This window comes from Chiloscyllium plagiosum, unplaced genomic scaffold (genome assembly GCF_037043375.1).
Source record: "Chiloscyllium plagiosum isolate Xiang-an unplaced genomic scaffold, Cpla_swu_hap1 HiC_scaffold_24, whole genome shotgun sequence".
In the NCBI taxonomy this organism is placed as follows: domain Eukaryota; kingdom Metazoa; phylum Chordata; class Chondrichthyes; order Orectolobiformes; family Hemiscylliidae; genus Chiloscyllium; species Chiloscyllium plagiosum.
The window spans coordinates 56,334,826-56,348,807 of NW_028270162.1; the positions used below are offsets into that span (position 1 = coordinate 56,334,826).

General features: G+C 47.0%; 1 protein-coding gene across 1 annotated transcript in view; it reads left to right on the forward strand.

Moving 5' to 3' along the window:
• The window catches only part of depdc5 (DEP domain containing 5, GATOR1 subcomplex subunit), a 257,419-nt gene that overhangs the window by 211,312 nt on the left and 32,125 nt on the right, over nucleotides 1-13,982 (forward strand). The window contains exons 27-29 of the mRNA XM_088000284.1: nucleotides 7,782-7,957; nucleotides 10,121-10,204; nucleotides 11,670-11,802. Coding sequence (XP_087856410.1) covers nucleotides 7,782-7,957; nucleotides 10,121-10,204; nucleotides 11,670-11,802 — 393 coding nt within the window. The remainder of the gene's footprint in view (nucleotides 1-7,781; nucleotides 7,958-10,120; nucleotides 10,205-11,669; nucleotides 11,803-13,982) is intronic.

Genomic DNA, 13,982 nt, shown 5'->3' on the forward strand with positions numbered 1-13,982 from the left:
AAAGGGAGCTGTTCCTGACACTCTACAATTAACCGCACTGTGGCGGCGAATTTATAATTCATTGCGTCGGCTGCGGATGTCATTATAGATTCAGTGCCACAGGCTTTTACCACCTGATCTACAGAATGCAGAGGCAAGCTCCCTTCATCAACAGAAAGATAATATCTTGGCTGCTTTGATGATTAACTGCGGCCAATTCAGTCATTCGTTTGTTTTTGCAAATCTAAGCCAAATTGGAAAACAAGTGAGACCGGTGAGTTACAATTCAATGGGTGTTTGTCTGTTGGCGGTATTCTGTCCTCTCTCCAGGAGCCACAGCCCTTTGCGCCCACATTCTCCATAGATGGCTAGACGGTTATGTGCAAAATCAATGTGCTGGTATTACCAGCTTCTGTATCTGAGCCCAGAGCTGCTGCATCTTATAGGGGGTGACCTGGATGTGATGAGGAAGCTGCATTTGGATAGCACCCTTCATAACTTTGTGACAACTCGAAGCAATTCTGAAATGCAGCCCATCCCCATCCCCCCCATCCCCATCCCAAGGTAGGGATTCCTGTGTACACTATACTCCAGTGGTGGTTTCAGACCATCTTTCATGTTGAATTTCTCCAGTCTTTTGTAGAATTAGAATGTCCCATTACAGAGAGAGGAGGGTGGGCTGAGTGAAATATTAAGTCCTGGTCTAGAGAAAGGAGTAGTGACAAAATCTCTGGTATAGGAGACCTTGCTGCCTATACAGAAGCAAGTTGTTTCTTAGGAAGGACTATCCAAGGAGGACTTTGCTGTACTCTGACCTGTCCAGACATAGTGAAAGCATCATCCAAAATGGCTGCTCCTCCCCTGCCTACGCCGTTCCCACTGGATTTCCCCAGCCCCGAATTCCCTCATTCTCATCGACATGGTGCCTCTCAATGATACATTTCACAAACCAACCTCTCGCATCTACACTGACAGCTCTCAGCCATACCCCACCTCCTCCATCTCCTTCCCCCTCCTGTCCACTTCCTCCCATTCCCCATCTACCTCCCCGCCTCATCCCAACCTCCACCTCCCCTCCCATTCCAAGTCCACCACCTCCCCACCAGCCCATCCGCTTCATCTCCTCCCCCCCCATCCACCTCCCCTCCACTCCCCTTCCACCTTAGCCCCTCATCCCCCCCCCTTCTGTCCACCTCCTATCTCCCGCCCACCTCTTCCCCCATTCCCCGTCCACCTCCCCTCCCCTCCCCTCCCCCGTCCACCACCCTTCCCCTTCCTCCTCCCTCACCCCCCGTCTACTGCACCTCCCCTCCCCTCCCCCCCAGTCCACCTCCCCTCCCCTCCCCCTGTCCACTTCCCCTCCCCCTCCTGTCCACCACCTCATCTGCACCCCCAATCCATCACCTCCCCTACTTACCTCACATGTCAACACCCCATCCCTCCCCCTCCTGAGCAAGCCACCATTCCCCCCAGGTAGCCTGGGAGTACCTTCCCACTCCTCTGTCTGCACTGGGCTCATCCCATCCACATCCAAAGGTCTTTGGATCAGTATTTTAGTGGCACCATGGCCCCTCTGTCAGTGCAGCATTCTGTTAACCATACACCGAGTGCCACCCTAGATTTTATGTTTGAGTCTCCACGGAAGAAGCTTATACAAACCCTTCCTGACCCTGAGGTGTAAAACCCTTACTCCGAAGCCAAGGGACTGACTCTGGATTCATTCATAGTAACCAGCTGGATGGTGAGCTCTGGCTGACTGACTCTTCTCTCCTTTGGGTTTCTGTGGTCACTTGTAACAGCAGAGCGTCCCATCTTCTCTGAGTTTGGCTAAAGTGTTACTGACTTTCAGCTTCTTTCTGCACTGGATGCAGCGTTTATCAGCTGTGCCTTCAGCAGGCCCTTAGTCGTTTCCCCATTTAGTATCTTATATTCATCATTGGCTCCTCCCTGGGCTTTTGTACCTCTCTCTCCCCCCACCCCCCCCAGCCTCGGTTACCATTCCCTGATCCGAATATTCTGTACAGTTGTGTGAGGTTTAGTTTTCTCATTCGCTGTGAGAAGTGCCAAAGGAGTTTGAATATTGTTTTCGAGGGAGTGGAGAGGAGAGATTGAATGGGGAATTTGAATCCCGAAACGTCGATCTTCCTGCTCCTCGGATGCTGCCTGACCTGCTGAACTTTTCCAGCACCACTCTAATCTAAAATGTAAATCAGTGTCAGTCTCTGGCCTTTAAGAGATTAGTAAGGAAAATTAAAGCCCACAGTATGTGAGGTAATGTATTGACGTGGATAGAGACCTGGTTGGCAGACAGGAAGCAGGGAGTTGGAATATACGAGTTCTTTTCAGAGTGGCAGGCAGTGACGAGTGGGTGCCGCTGGGTTCAGTGCTGGGACCCCAACTGTTCACAATATACATCAACGATTTGGACAAACGGATTGAATGGCATTTGCAGCCAAGATTAATCTGGGTGGCAGTGTACGCTGTGAGGAGAGTGGTAAGAGGCTGCAGGGTGACTTGGACAGTCTGGCTGAGTGGGTAAATACTTGGCAAGTGCAGAATAATATGGATAAACGTGAGGTTATCCACTTCGGTCGCAAAAACAGGAAGGCAGATTATGATCTGAATGTTGGCAGTTTAGGAGAAGGTGAGGTGCAGTGAGACCTGGGTGTCATGGTGGGACAGTCACTGAAGGTTGGCACGCCGGTGCAGCAGGCAGTGAGGAAAGCTAATGGCATGCTGGCCTTCACAGTGAGAGGATTTGAGTATCGGAGTAAGGATGTCTTGCTGCAGTTGTACAGGGCCTTGGTGAGGCCACACCCTGTGTACTGTGTGCAGTTTTGGCCTCCTAGTCTGAGGAAGGACATTGCTATTGAGGGAGCCCAGTGACGGGTCACCAGACTGATCCCCGGGATGGCCGGACGGGAATATGAGGAAAGAGTGGATCAACTGAGCTTTTACTGGCTGGGATTTAGATGAATGAGGGAATCTCACAGAAACATATAAACTCCTGATGGGACTGGACAGGCGAGATATGGGAAGAATGTTCCCAGTGTTGGGGAAGTCCAGAACTAGGGGGTCACAGTCTGAGAATAAGGGGTAAGCCATTCAAGACCGAGATGGGGAAGAATTTCTTCCCTCAGAGAGTTGTGAACCTGTGGGATTTTCTCCCACAGGAAGCTGCTGGGGCCAGTTCATAGATTCAAGAGAGAATTGGCTGTGGACTTTGCAGTTAAAGGGACCCAGGGGTATGGGGATAGGGCAGGAATGGGATACTGAGATTGCATGATCAGCCATGTTCATATTGAATGGTAGTGCAGGCTCGAAGGGCCGAATGGCCTACTCCTGCAATTATTTTCTATGTTTCTGTGCTTAAGTCACGTGATTCAGAGTTCAAGTCTAATTGCAGCACTTGATCCCGATAGTCCAGGCTGACACAGTACCAATGACACTAATGAGCAGGAGTAGGCCATTCGGCCCTTCAACCTGCTCTTCCATTCAATATGATCAAGGTTCAATACCCTGTTCTTGTTTTTTCTCCCTATACCCTTGATACCTTTAGCCTTAACAGCTATAACTTCTTGAAAGCATTCAATGCTTTGGCTTCAACTGCATTCTGTAGCAGATATTTCAACAAACTCACCACTGTGTATTACGGAGAGCACGGTGGCTCAGTGATTAGCACTGCTACCATCGCGCCAGGGACCGGGGTTCGATTCCAGCCTCGGGCAACTGTCTGTGTGGAGTTTGCACGTTCTCCCCGTGTCTGCGTGGGTTTCCTCCGGCTGCTCCGGTTTCCTCCCACAATCCAAAGATGTGCAGGTCAGGTGAATTGGCCATGCTAAATTGCCCATAGTGTTAGGTGCATTAATTAGCGGTAAATGTAGGGGAATGGGTCTGGGTGGGTTGTTCTTCGGAGGGTCGGTGTGGACTTGTTGGGCCAAAGGGCCTGTTTCCACACTGTAGGGAATCTAATCTAATCAAGGAGGCTCACTATATGAGTACTATGGGCCCTGAGACAGAATTGAGGCCTGCAGATGCTGGGCCACCCCCCCCCCCCCCGCCACCCCGCTCCCCCGCCCCGCCCCCCCGCCCCGCCATTACCTCTGAGTGGGTGTGGACTTGGGTTAACTGTTTGCACACCAAATAACCTTATTAATGAGATAAAATTCACAAAAAACCTTGGGATTTTGGAGCTTTTCGGATAAAGGGCGTCTACCTGTATAAGGGGGAGGGGCAAAAACATGGGCCTGGTAGAATCCCGACAGTGTGAAAGGAGGTCATTCGGCCCATCCCATCCACACTGAACAGAAGGAGAGATGGGAGGGAAAAGCAAAATAGAAGCATGGAGTAGAATTATAACTGCTAGGAATGAAATCAATCGATTGGGTAAAGATCTAAGTAAAAAGACTTGGTTGGGAAAAAGGATGACAGAATCATTCTGCGTTCTCTCCGGTTCTCCTCCTAGGGAGTTGTGTTCTGTCCTGTAGGAAAGTATCTGAAAATTCAAACAGAGCAATCAGAATTCCTCCAGTTTTCACAAAAGTTTTGAAATACGTTCCTGTGAAGCAGCATGGGATGGGGCAGCTCAAGGTTCTAGATCAATGCAAGTTGTTGTTATTTCTGGACCAAGATGCTCTACTATCACATGGACATAAAATAACTTATTTTCCAGAGGGGTAATATTGTTTAAACAGGCACTAGAGAATCATTATTGAATAAAATCACCTTGTAGTTGATGAGGAACCATATATTTGAAAAGGATTGTGATTTTGTTTTGAATTTTCCTTCCAACGTTCCAGATCCAAACACTGCCGGTTCCAAGATTCCCAGTGACACCTAATTCCCATGTTTATTTTATCTAATATTAATGTTCACGTGATGTTTCCAGCGCAATACTCCTGTGTTTGCGTCTGCCCTTTAACTGTGATTACTCTGCTGCTGTGAACTCTGCTCCCCGGATGGGGCCTACTTTCCGGAGTCTATGCGGAGGCCCAGCTGTACACCAGCGACCTACCAATCTCCGGTCAGCTCTGTGTGACTCTTTCAGAACTCTCTTCCAGGCATCCCATCATTCCCAGCTAAGTCAGTGCTAACATTTAGCTGTTAGATTGGACAGGGGACTTGGAGAAGGCTTCTGTCTCTCCCAAATGTTCCTGCCAGCTTTTGATGTGAGCCATCCCTGGTTCTTTTTAATGTTCTCCTCCAAAAGGCATTGTCTCTCTGCATGGTGCAGTTTCACAATGTGCTCCCAGTGATCCCTGTTGTCTAACTCGGGACAGTTTGTGCTGTTCAGCCGCAGTTGTCCTCATTCCCAGGGTTTCTTTTGTCTGGCCGCGTGGTGCTGATACGACTGGTTATAAACCTACAAACAACTCCTCTCAAATGGGGGATCAAACCCGAGACCTAAGCAGTTGTTCGTGACTCAGTTCCAACTTGGGTCCGATTTCAAACTCCCAAACCCTTCAAAGAGCACAACTTGACAATAGAGCCTGACAGCACAACTCCCAAAGTGCTCGGTCTGTAGATAGTTAGAGCAAGATCTCTTCTGTCTTTGTTTCCGTTGCTTATTCTCAGGTTGGAATGGAACTTTGTGAAAGTGAGGATTGCAGATGCTGGAGATCAGAGTCAAGATTAGAGTGGTGCTGGAAAAGCCCAGCAGGTCAGGCAGCATCTGAGGAGCAGGAGAATCGACGTTTCGGGCCCTGATGAAGGGTTTTTGCCCAAAACGTCGATTTTCCTGCTCCTCGGATGCTGCCTTACCTGCTGTGCTTTTCCAGCATCACTCTAATCTGGAATAGAACATTGTCAAACAAGATTCTTGGGGGACTTAGAGATATACAGTATTATAGCATGGAAACAAACCCTTCGGTCCCACTCATCCATGCCACCCAGTTTTCACAATTTGCCTCCATTTGGTCTATACCCTTCCATACCTATCCCATCCATGTACCTATCCTTAAATGACAAAATTGTACTCGCCTCCACCACTACCTCTGGCAGCCCATTCATCAGGACCTGATGAAGGGCTCATGTCCGAAACGTCGATTCTCCTGCTCCTCGGATGCTGCCTGACCCACTGTGCTTTTCCAGCAACACACTCTCGACAGCTTCTCTATACCCCTCGTGATTTTATAAACGTCTGTAAGGTCACCCCACAATCTGATGAATCACTGCATTAAAAGCAAAATACTGCCCCCAGTAGTGACAGTCAGAGATGTGAAAACATTTTATACTTACCTGTCAGGATAATAAGCAGGATAGATAAAGGGGAAGCAGTGGATCTAATCAGTTTGGATTTTCAGAACACAGATGATAAGGTGCTGCACATAAGGTGACTTAATAAGCCCCTGTGTTGGGTAACAGTATGGATAGGGGATTGGCTGATAGAATACTGAGAGTTGGGATGAGGGAGCCATTTTTCAGGATGACAACCTGTAACTAGTGGAGTGTTACGGGGATCTGTGCTGGGGCCACAATTATTTCCAACATTCCAACTTGGATGAGGGAAGTGAATGCAGAACAATCTCGGTTATCCGAACGTCAATTATCCGAATTTCTCAAGGTCCTGTAAAAACATGTTCCGTTATCCGAACAATCAGTTTGTGCAGGGAAATTCCTCTGTGCTTGGCTTGGTTTAGAATTGTGTATAACACCCGCTCAGTGCTCCCAATAACCTGTAACCTCCACTCAGTTCCATCGCTACCCAGTAATACCCGCTCTGCTCCACCTGAACAAGACGCTCCCCACCCGTCTCGTTCGGAAAATTGAGGCTGTTCGGTGTACTCTCACCAAGTTGCAGACAACACCAAAATAGTTTGGAAGGCATGTGGTGAGCCTGACACAAAGAGGGATGCAGACACGTTAAATGAGGGGGCAAAGAAGTTGCCAGATGGAATGTAATGTGGGGAAATGTGAGGTTACTTTGGCAGCAAGTACCAAAGAGAAGAAAGCTCCAGAACAGGGGGATTTAAGAATCTCCATCCAGAAATCAGAAAAGCGAGCATCCAAGCTCTGCAGCTAATAGGGAAGTAAATGGACTGTTGGCCTTTATTTCAAAGGGAATTGAGTATCAAAGTAGGGAGGTTTTGCTAAAACCATACAAGGCACAAGTCAGACTACAGCTGTGAACGGTTCTGGCTCCTTATGTAAGGAAACGTATACTAACGTTGAACTAACAGTATCACTAACAACCACCTGATGAAGGAGCAGTGCTCCGAAAGCTAGTGCTTCCCATTAAACCTGTTGTTGTGTGATTTTTAACTTTGTATACTCCAATCCAACATCGGCAACTCCAAATCATAACACTGAAGGCATTCCAGAGAACGGAGAGACTGTTTTATCAGGAGAGGATCAGTAGGCAGAGGCCTGTGCTCAGTGGAGTTTAGAGGAATGAGAGGTGACCTTATTGAAACGTAAAAGATTCTTACGGGACTTGACAGGATAGATGTGGAAGGAACTCCGTATCAAGAATTTGCCTTGCTTTAAGTCTATTCCAGATTCTCACCATTTCAGTTTTGGATGATGAACTGTGTCTCGCAGTGTTTTGACCTGTCTCTAGGCTTGGGGCTGGACTGGCAGCCCTTATTTACAATGTTGTACGGTCCTGGTTCAGCGCCCAGTGGTAAATTAATTTGGAATTTCTATTATTTGCTAAAAGGTACTTCCTCATTTGCCAAGAATAGATGTTTTGGTTTTGATTTGGTGACTCTTTCTCGAGACGTGACTTAGAATGGTTTCTTTTGCAGTTGTTTGAGATGGTACGGATATCTCGGTATTTATTATTCATGTTTGCACGTTCACAGGTTCAAGGAGACCAGGTACTGACAGGCACGGACTATCCAGATTACAGCCCAGCTTCAGGAACCACTGCTCCAACTGGGGACAGGTCCAACACATCGGGTAATGCCCAAGCCTCAGGCATGGGCATCACACAGGGCACTGGAGACCAACCTCCTGCCCCTGCCTCACAAGAGGGCAGGTAAGGTTCACAGAAACCAGGCAAACATTGTTAACTTGATTTATTTAAATTTAATTTTATTCAGTATCATACAAAATCTTTGGTGTTTTCTCATATTTCTTTTCCTGATGTGACTGTGCTACTGAGTGGGAATGGTATCTGCATCCAAGCTGTAGGTTATTAATTTATAGTGCTGCAATTTTGATGTAGTCACTGTACTATGCTGAGTTTGTGATGTCACGTGACCTCAGTGAGAATCGTTCTCGTGATTAAAGTCCTCCTGATACGGAGTCTCTAACCTCTGGGAACTAGAGAGGCTTGTACCTTGGGTTCTGTGGCAAGGCTGGGGATTCAGTGCTTTTGTGCAGGGTAATTCCTCCGTGCTTGGCTTCATTTATAACATCCGCTCAGTTCTCCTCCACTCAGTTCCATCGATACCCAGCAATACCAGTTTTACTCCGTCCAATACCCTGTAGGAGCCACTATGCTCAACAATTGAAAGTCTGGAATAAAATATAGAAATTTGGCAGTCTATAAACGATGGGAGTGTAGGAGCTGGTGCGGGCCATTCAGCCCGTCCTTAACCAATACCACCGTTCTAGATCATAGCTGATCATCTACATCGACACCTTCGTCCCCACCATCTCGACATCCCTGATATCATTACAACCTGAAACCAATCGGTTTGTGTCTTGAACCTGCTCAGTGACTGAACTTGCCCTATCTTCTGAAGTCCAGCATGTCAAAGATCCTCTCCCCTCCGAGTGGAGAAATGTCTCCTCTTTGTCCTAAATGTCTCGGCCCAGTTTCTGAGTCTGTGTCCCCTCATTCTAGACACCGCCACTCCCACACCCCAAAAAATAACAGCCAGAGGCTACATTCTTCCTGCATGTACCCTATTGATCCCGTAAGTTTTTTTTTTAAGTGTTTGAATTAGATCGTCTCTCATTCTTGTGAAGTTCAGAAGAATACAGACCCAGCCTCCCCATGTCTGTCCTCTTCTTGCAGCCCTGCCCTCCCAGAAACCAGTCCACTGCCCTCCCTCTAGGAGATTAAAACTGCTCATCATCCTCCAGGTACGGTCTCTCAAAGGTTCTGGGTAAAGGAAGCAACACTTCCTTCCTCCTTTCCTCAGAGGTTGGTGTTTGGATGATAATTGATACATCACCTGGGAATAATCTATCCGTCCAGCTTTAAAGTCAAATAGGAAAGTGAGATGCGATACATAATTACTGGTGTGATTTTTCTACTGACTAAGAAAAGCAGTTTAAACTATTTTCTGGTTTGTACCCTGTGCACCCTATACCCTGTATGGATAAAGTTCGAGAAGGACTGAATGTATTAAATTAAGTTAGTTAATCGACAAATTTTATCAAGTGCAGCATAGATATGGAAAAATGATCAAAAGCATTGAGATTTTCAAAGCGTTATTTTTGCAATCAATATTTTTAGTTTGTTCTAGGCACAACAACACCAAAAACTCAGTATAAAAATGGTCAAATGTCCAGCAAAGAGGTGCTTTCTAAGGCTGGCTTAATGCACACTGTTAGAACGGAGCTGAATGATTGTTTTATGTACATTTGGTCCTTTGTACCCTGCCCTTAAAGTGTTTAACTCCAGCGTGAGTTCCTGAGTTAACATCTGTTTACAAAATAGACAAAAGAAAACGTGAGGAAATGCCAGGGACGCTTTCACATAGACTTGGTTTTGGAGGATGGGGAGCATGGGCTGTGCTGAGTTACAGAAGGATGAGGTGTCTTCAGTTTCACTTAATAAGAACCAAAGAGACTGGGAGTACTTGGCCAGTCAGGCAGAGGCTGTGGAGAGAGAAGCCGAGTTTAGGTTTCTGGTCACTCACAAACGCACATCAGTAAACCTAATCAATCCGTTAGAAAGTCCAAGTTATTTTACTGGGAGAATAGAAAACTTCATACCATTGGGTCAACTTTCAAAAGGAAACTAGACCAGTGCGAGAGAGAAAGGGACTGGAATGGTTGAGAGAAAGCGTGAGTGAAAGTGTGGGCTGAATGCTCCTCGCTCTGCTGGTATTTCTATTTAATTGGCTGAATACTTGCTTCTAACTGTTGGAGAGCTTCTGGGTGATGTAATTGCTGAGTCAGCTGTCTTTGTTCAGAGGTTGAACTACAGCCGCGATGTCATTTAATGTCCTTTGCTACATTACAGCAGCCAGCTGTCCTCTGGGATCGCAAACTCACTGACCTCCTCCTCATCGCTAGCAGAAATACTGGAAATAATGAAGCACCCCTCGTGAGTCTTTCAACTGCCCAGCTGAGTCCTGGGGAAGTACCTGTGAATGTGTCCGTCCTTGTTTACCTGGGGGTTATGATTGCCTCTCAGCAACATTGTCTGTTCAATCCTACTGCGTGTTTATTGTAACAAAACTCTATTCATTTGGATCATTCCGTTATAAGATTACAGGAAAATAGAAAGAAGGGCCTTTCTGCTCTTTCACCATATGAACAAGAGTGAAATAGACTTCTGACAAGGAAGTTAGCAAGGCCCTTCTTTCTATTTTCCTGTAATCTTATAACGTAACGATCCAAATGAATAGAAAATCGGTTAAAAGATGCCTTAATTGCAAACCTTGTGCCGCTGAATTTGAGAGGGCAGATTCGGGAGAAGCTTACTTTACCAAGAAGGTCCCACCTTTTTTGACCTCTCCTCTCGCCTGAGATAAAATCATCCCCAGTCGTGCCTCTCACACACACACTCTCTCTCTCTCTCTCTTCTCTCTCTCTCTCTCTTCTCTCTCTCTCTCTCATCTCTCTCTCTCTCTCATCTCTCTCTCATCTCTCTCTCTCTCATCTCTCTCTCTCTCTCTCTCACTCTCTCATCTCTCTCATGCGAGGGTGGTGCACTGGGACTATTGTGACTTTGCCTTTACCTGTTGACATGTTTCACAATGCCGCTTGGTTCCCACCCAAGCACACACGGCTCCAGCTGGTGAGCTTGCTAGTAGACTGACCCTGCAGCAGTTGGCTGTCACAGAGCAGTGAGATGTTGCACATGTCGATGTACACCAAGCAGAATACAATGAGCTGTAACACTGGGCCATACCTGAAACTAGGCCAGACCACCATGTCCTCCTGTGCACTCTTTGTCTAGTTCCTGGTCTCCAGCACAAAATGGTCTGTATCACAACAATATCAGTGTGGTAAAAATCCCCAAGACCATCTGAATCTTTGGGAAAGAGAAACAGATTTAAGAAACACATAGTTTTGGTGAGTGAAGTGAGAGCCTAAGTCAGAAATTGAGTGGAAATGATACAATAATTTGTCCGGGAAACGATCTTTGCTGTGTAGCTGTCCCATGTGAACAGTATATTGTACAGTTCAGCAGCTCCTTGTGTCTGTAAGCCGTGGAGCTGCAGAGAGACTGATTTGCAGCTCTGCGCGCAACAGCTGAACTTGACCTGAATGCAGGCAATGGTGATGGGGAGAAAATGGGATGGAAGGAATTTAGGTATTGGATAACGTTTCCTCAAAACTCTAAATGTCTTCATAATCAGGCTGGGGCCCAATTTGAAAATGTGCGATAATTCTGTTTGTTGATGGACCGTGTCAGATGGGTGGTTTGTATTGGAAGTGTGCCCGATGCTTGGGTTTGTGCGATCGATTAGTAAGACCTAAAAGGCGGTGTCGATTTGATCTCTTTGAAATGGGGTTGAATTAAATGCTGGTTCTAATAGTTTGTGCTTCTTCGCTGCTCACAGTACTGGTATCCAGCTGCTGCCAGAGCAAAGAGGGCTCTACCCCAACTGCTTCATCAGTGCAGAGGTGGTGCACTGGCTTATCAGTAACGTCGAAGGTGTGCAGACACAGTTGATGGCCATCGATATCATGCAGGTACTGTACACGAGCAGCACCACGTCCCCAACACATTTGTCTTGGTCAACTTGAAACATCGTTTGTATTGAAAGAGCTGACCTCAGCTACAGCTATGGGGCCAGCTATTGGTCTCTGGAGCCCCCCCACGCAGCTCTCAGTGGCCACACTCTGTGAGGTTCAGATGATTGATGGGCCATGGGATGGCCTTCCTGGGGTCAAAGTAATTGGAGACCATCAGGGAGGACGTGGCGACTCCTGGTACAGTGCCCTCTCCTGGTGAGGGTCAGGCAGGGAGGGAGGCAAAGGGAATGGGGAGGCTGCTGGGTGGAAGGGGAGGGCATAACATGGAGGGGAGGGAAAGGTAGGCCGCTTCTGGGTGGTGATCTGCCAATCAGCAGCAGCGACAAGGAACTGAGCTCGCTTCTTCAGACCTGGTGTCTCCATCAAGTGCTGAGAGCCTTTGACCAAGAGTCCCTTCCTAGACCCCACAGAGCAAGCCAGCAACTGTCCTTGATTGACACAGAGGGGGAGCAGATGGGTAGGTTCCCGAGCACATAGCCGATCGGAATGGAGCAGAATCTCCAACCACCCCCTCTCCCTTCAGATTAAAACTTCTCACCCACCCCCAGAATTGGACAGGGCACAAGTTTCTGTGCCACCCAGAGTGTGGACTGACAGCCCCCTGTGGGTGAGATGGTTGGATTTCCATCATTACAGTTGTGAGAGTGTAATGCTGAGGGATGAGTGTCTGACTTTGAGGTTCCTCCACATCAGCCAGTGCTTTGCAGGCCTGGGACAATAACCTGAAACTGCTCCTTTACTGAAAACCACAGAGAGGTGCAGTCATTCCCCAAACCCGTGGTTTACTAAAGAAGTTGAATCTTCTGTCAAGAGGGAGAAGGAGGCTTCTGTAAAGATGAGACATGAAGGCTCAGTTAGGGTGCTTGAGAGTTACAAGTTAGCCAGGAAAGACCTAAAGAGAGAGCTAAGAGGAGCCAGGAGGAGACATGAGAAATCTTTGGCAGGTAGGATCAAGGAAAACCCTAAAGCTTCCTGTAGCTATGTCAGGAATAAAAGAATGACTATGGTAAGATTAGGGCCAATCAAGGATATTAGTGGGAAGTTGTGCAAGGTGTCTGAAGAGATAGGAGAGGCCCAAAATGAGTATTCTTTTAGTCAGTCTTCACACAGGAAAAAGATAATGTTGTCAAGGGGAATACAGCCTATTAGACCTGACAGGATTAAGGTTCACAAGGAGAAGGTGTTAGCAATTCTGGGAAGTGTGAAAAGAGATAAGTCCCCTGGGCCAGATGGGATTTATCCTAGGATTCTCTGGGAAGCTAGGAAGAAGATTGCCTTTGGCTTTGATCTTGGTTGTCATTGTCCCCAGGAACAATGCCAGAGACTGGAGGATAGCAAGTGTTGTCCCTATGTTCAAGAAGGAGAGTAGAGGCAATCCTGGTAATTATAAACCTGTGAGCCTTACTTCAGTTGTGTGTAAAGTGTTGAAAAGGGTTAAAAGAGATAGATGATTATAAATCCTAGAAAGGGATAATTTGATTAGGGATAGTCAACACGGTTTTGTGAAGGGTAGGTCGTGCCTCACAAACCTTATTGAGTTCTTTGAGAAGGTGACCAAACAGGTGGATGAGGGTAAGGTGGTTGATGTGCTGTAGATGGATTTCAGTGAAGCACTTGGTAAGGCTCCCCACGGTAGGCTATTGCAAAAAATATGGAGGCATGGGATTGGGGTGATTTAGCAGTTTGGATCAGAAATTGGCTAGCTGAACAATGACGGAGGGTGGTGGGAAATATTCATCCTGGAGTTTAGTTATTAGTGGTGTACCACAAGGATCTGTTTTGGGACTACTGCTGTTTGTTATTTTTATAAATGACCTAGATGAGGGCATAGAAGGATGACTTAGTAAATTTGCGGATGACACGAAGGTCGGTGGAGTTGTGGATAGTGCTAAGGATGTTGTGGGTTACAGAGGGGCATTTTTAACCTGCAAAGCTGGGCTGAGAGGTGGCAAATGGAGTTTAATGTGGAAAAGTGTGAGGTGATTCACTTTGGAAGGAGTAACAGGAATACAGAGTACTGGGCTATTGGTAAGATTCTTGGTAGTGTAGATGAGCAGAGAGATCTTGGTGTCTATGTGCATGGATCACTGAAAGTTGCCACCGAGTTGATAGGGTTG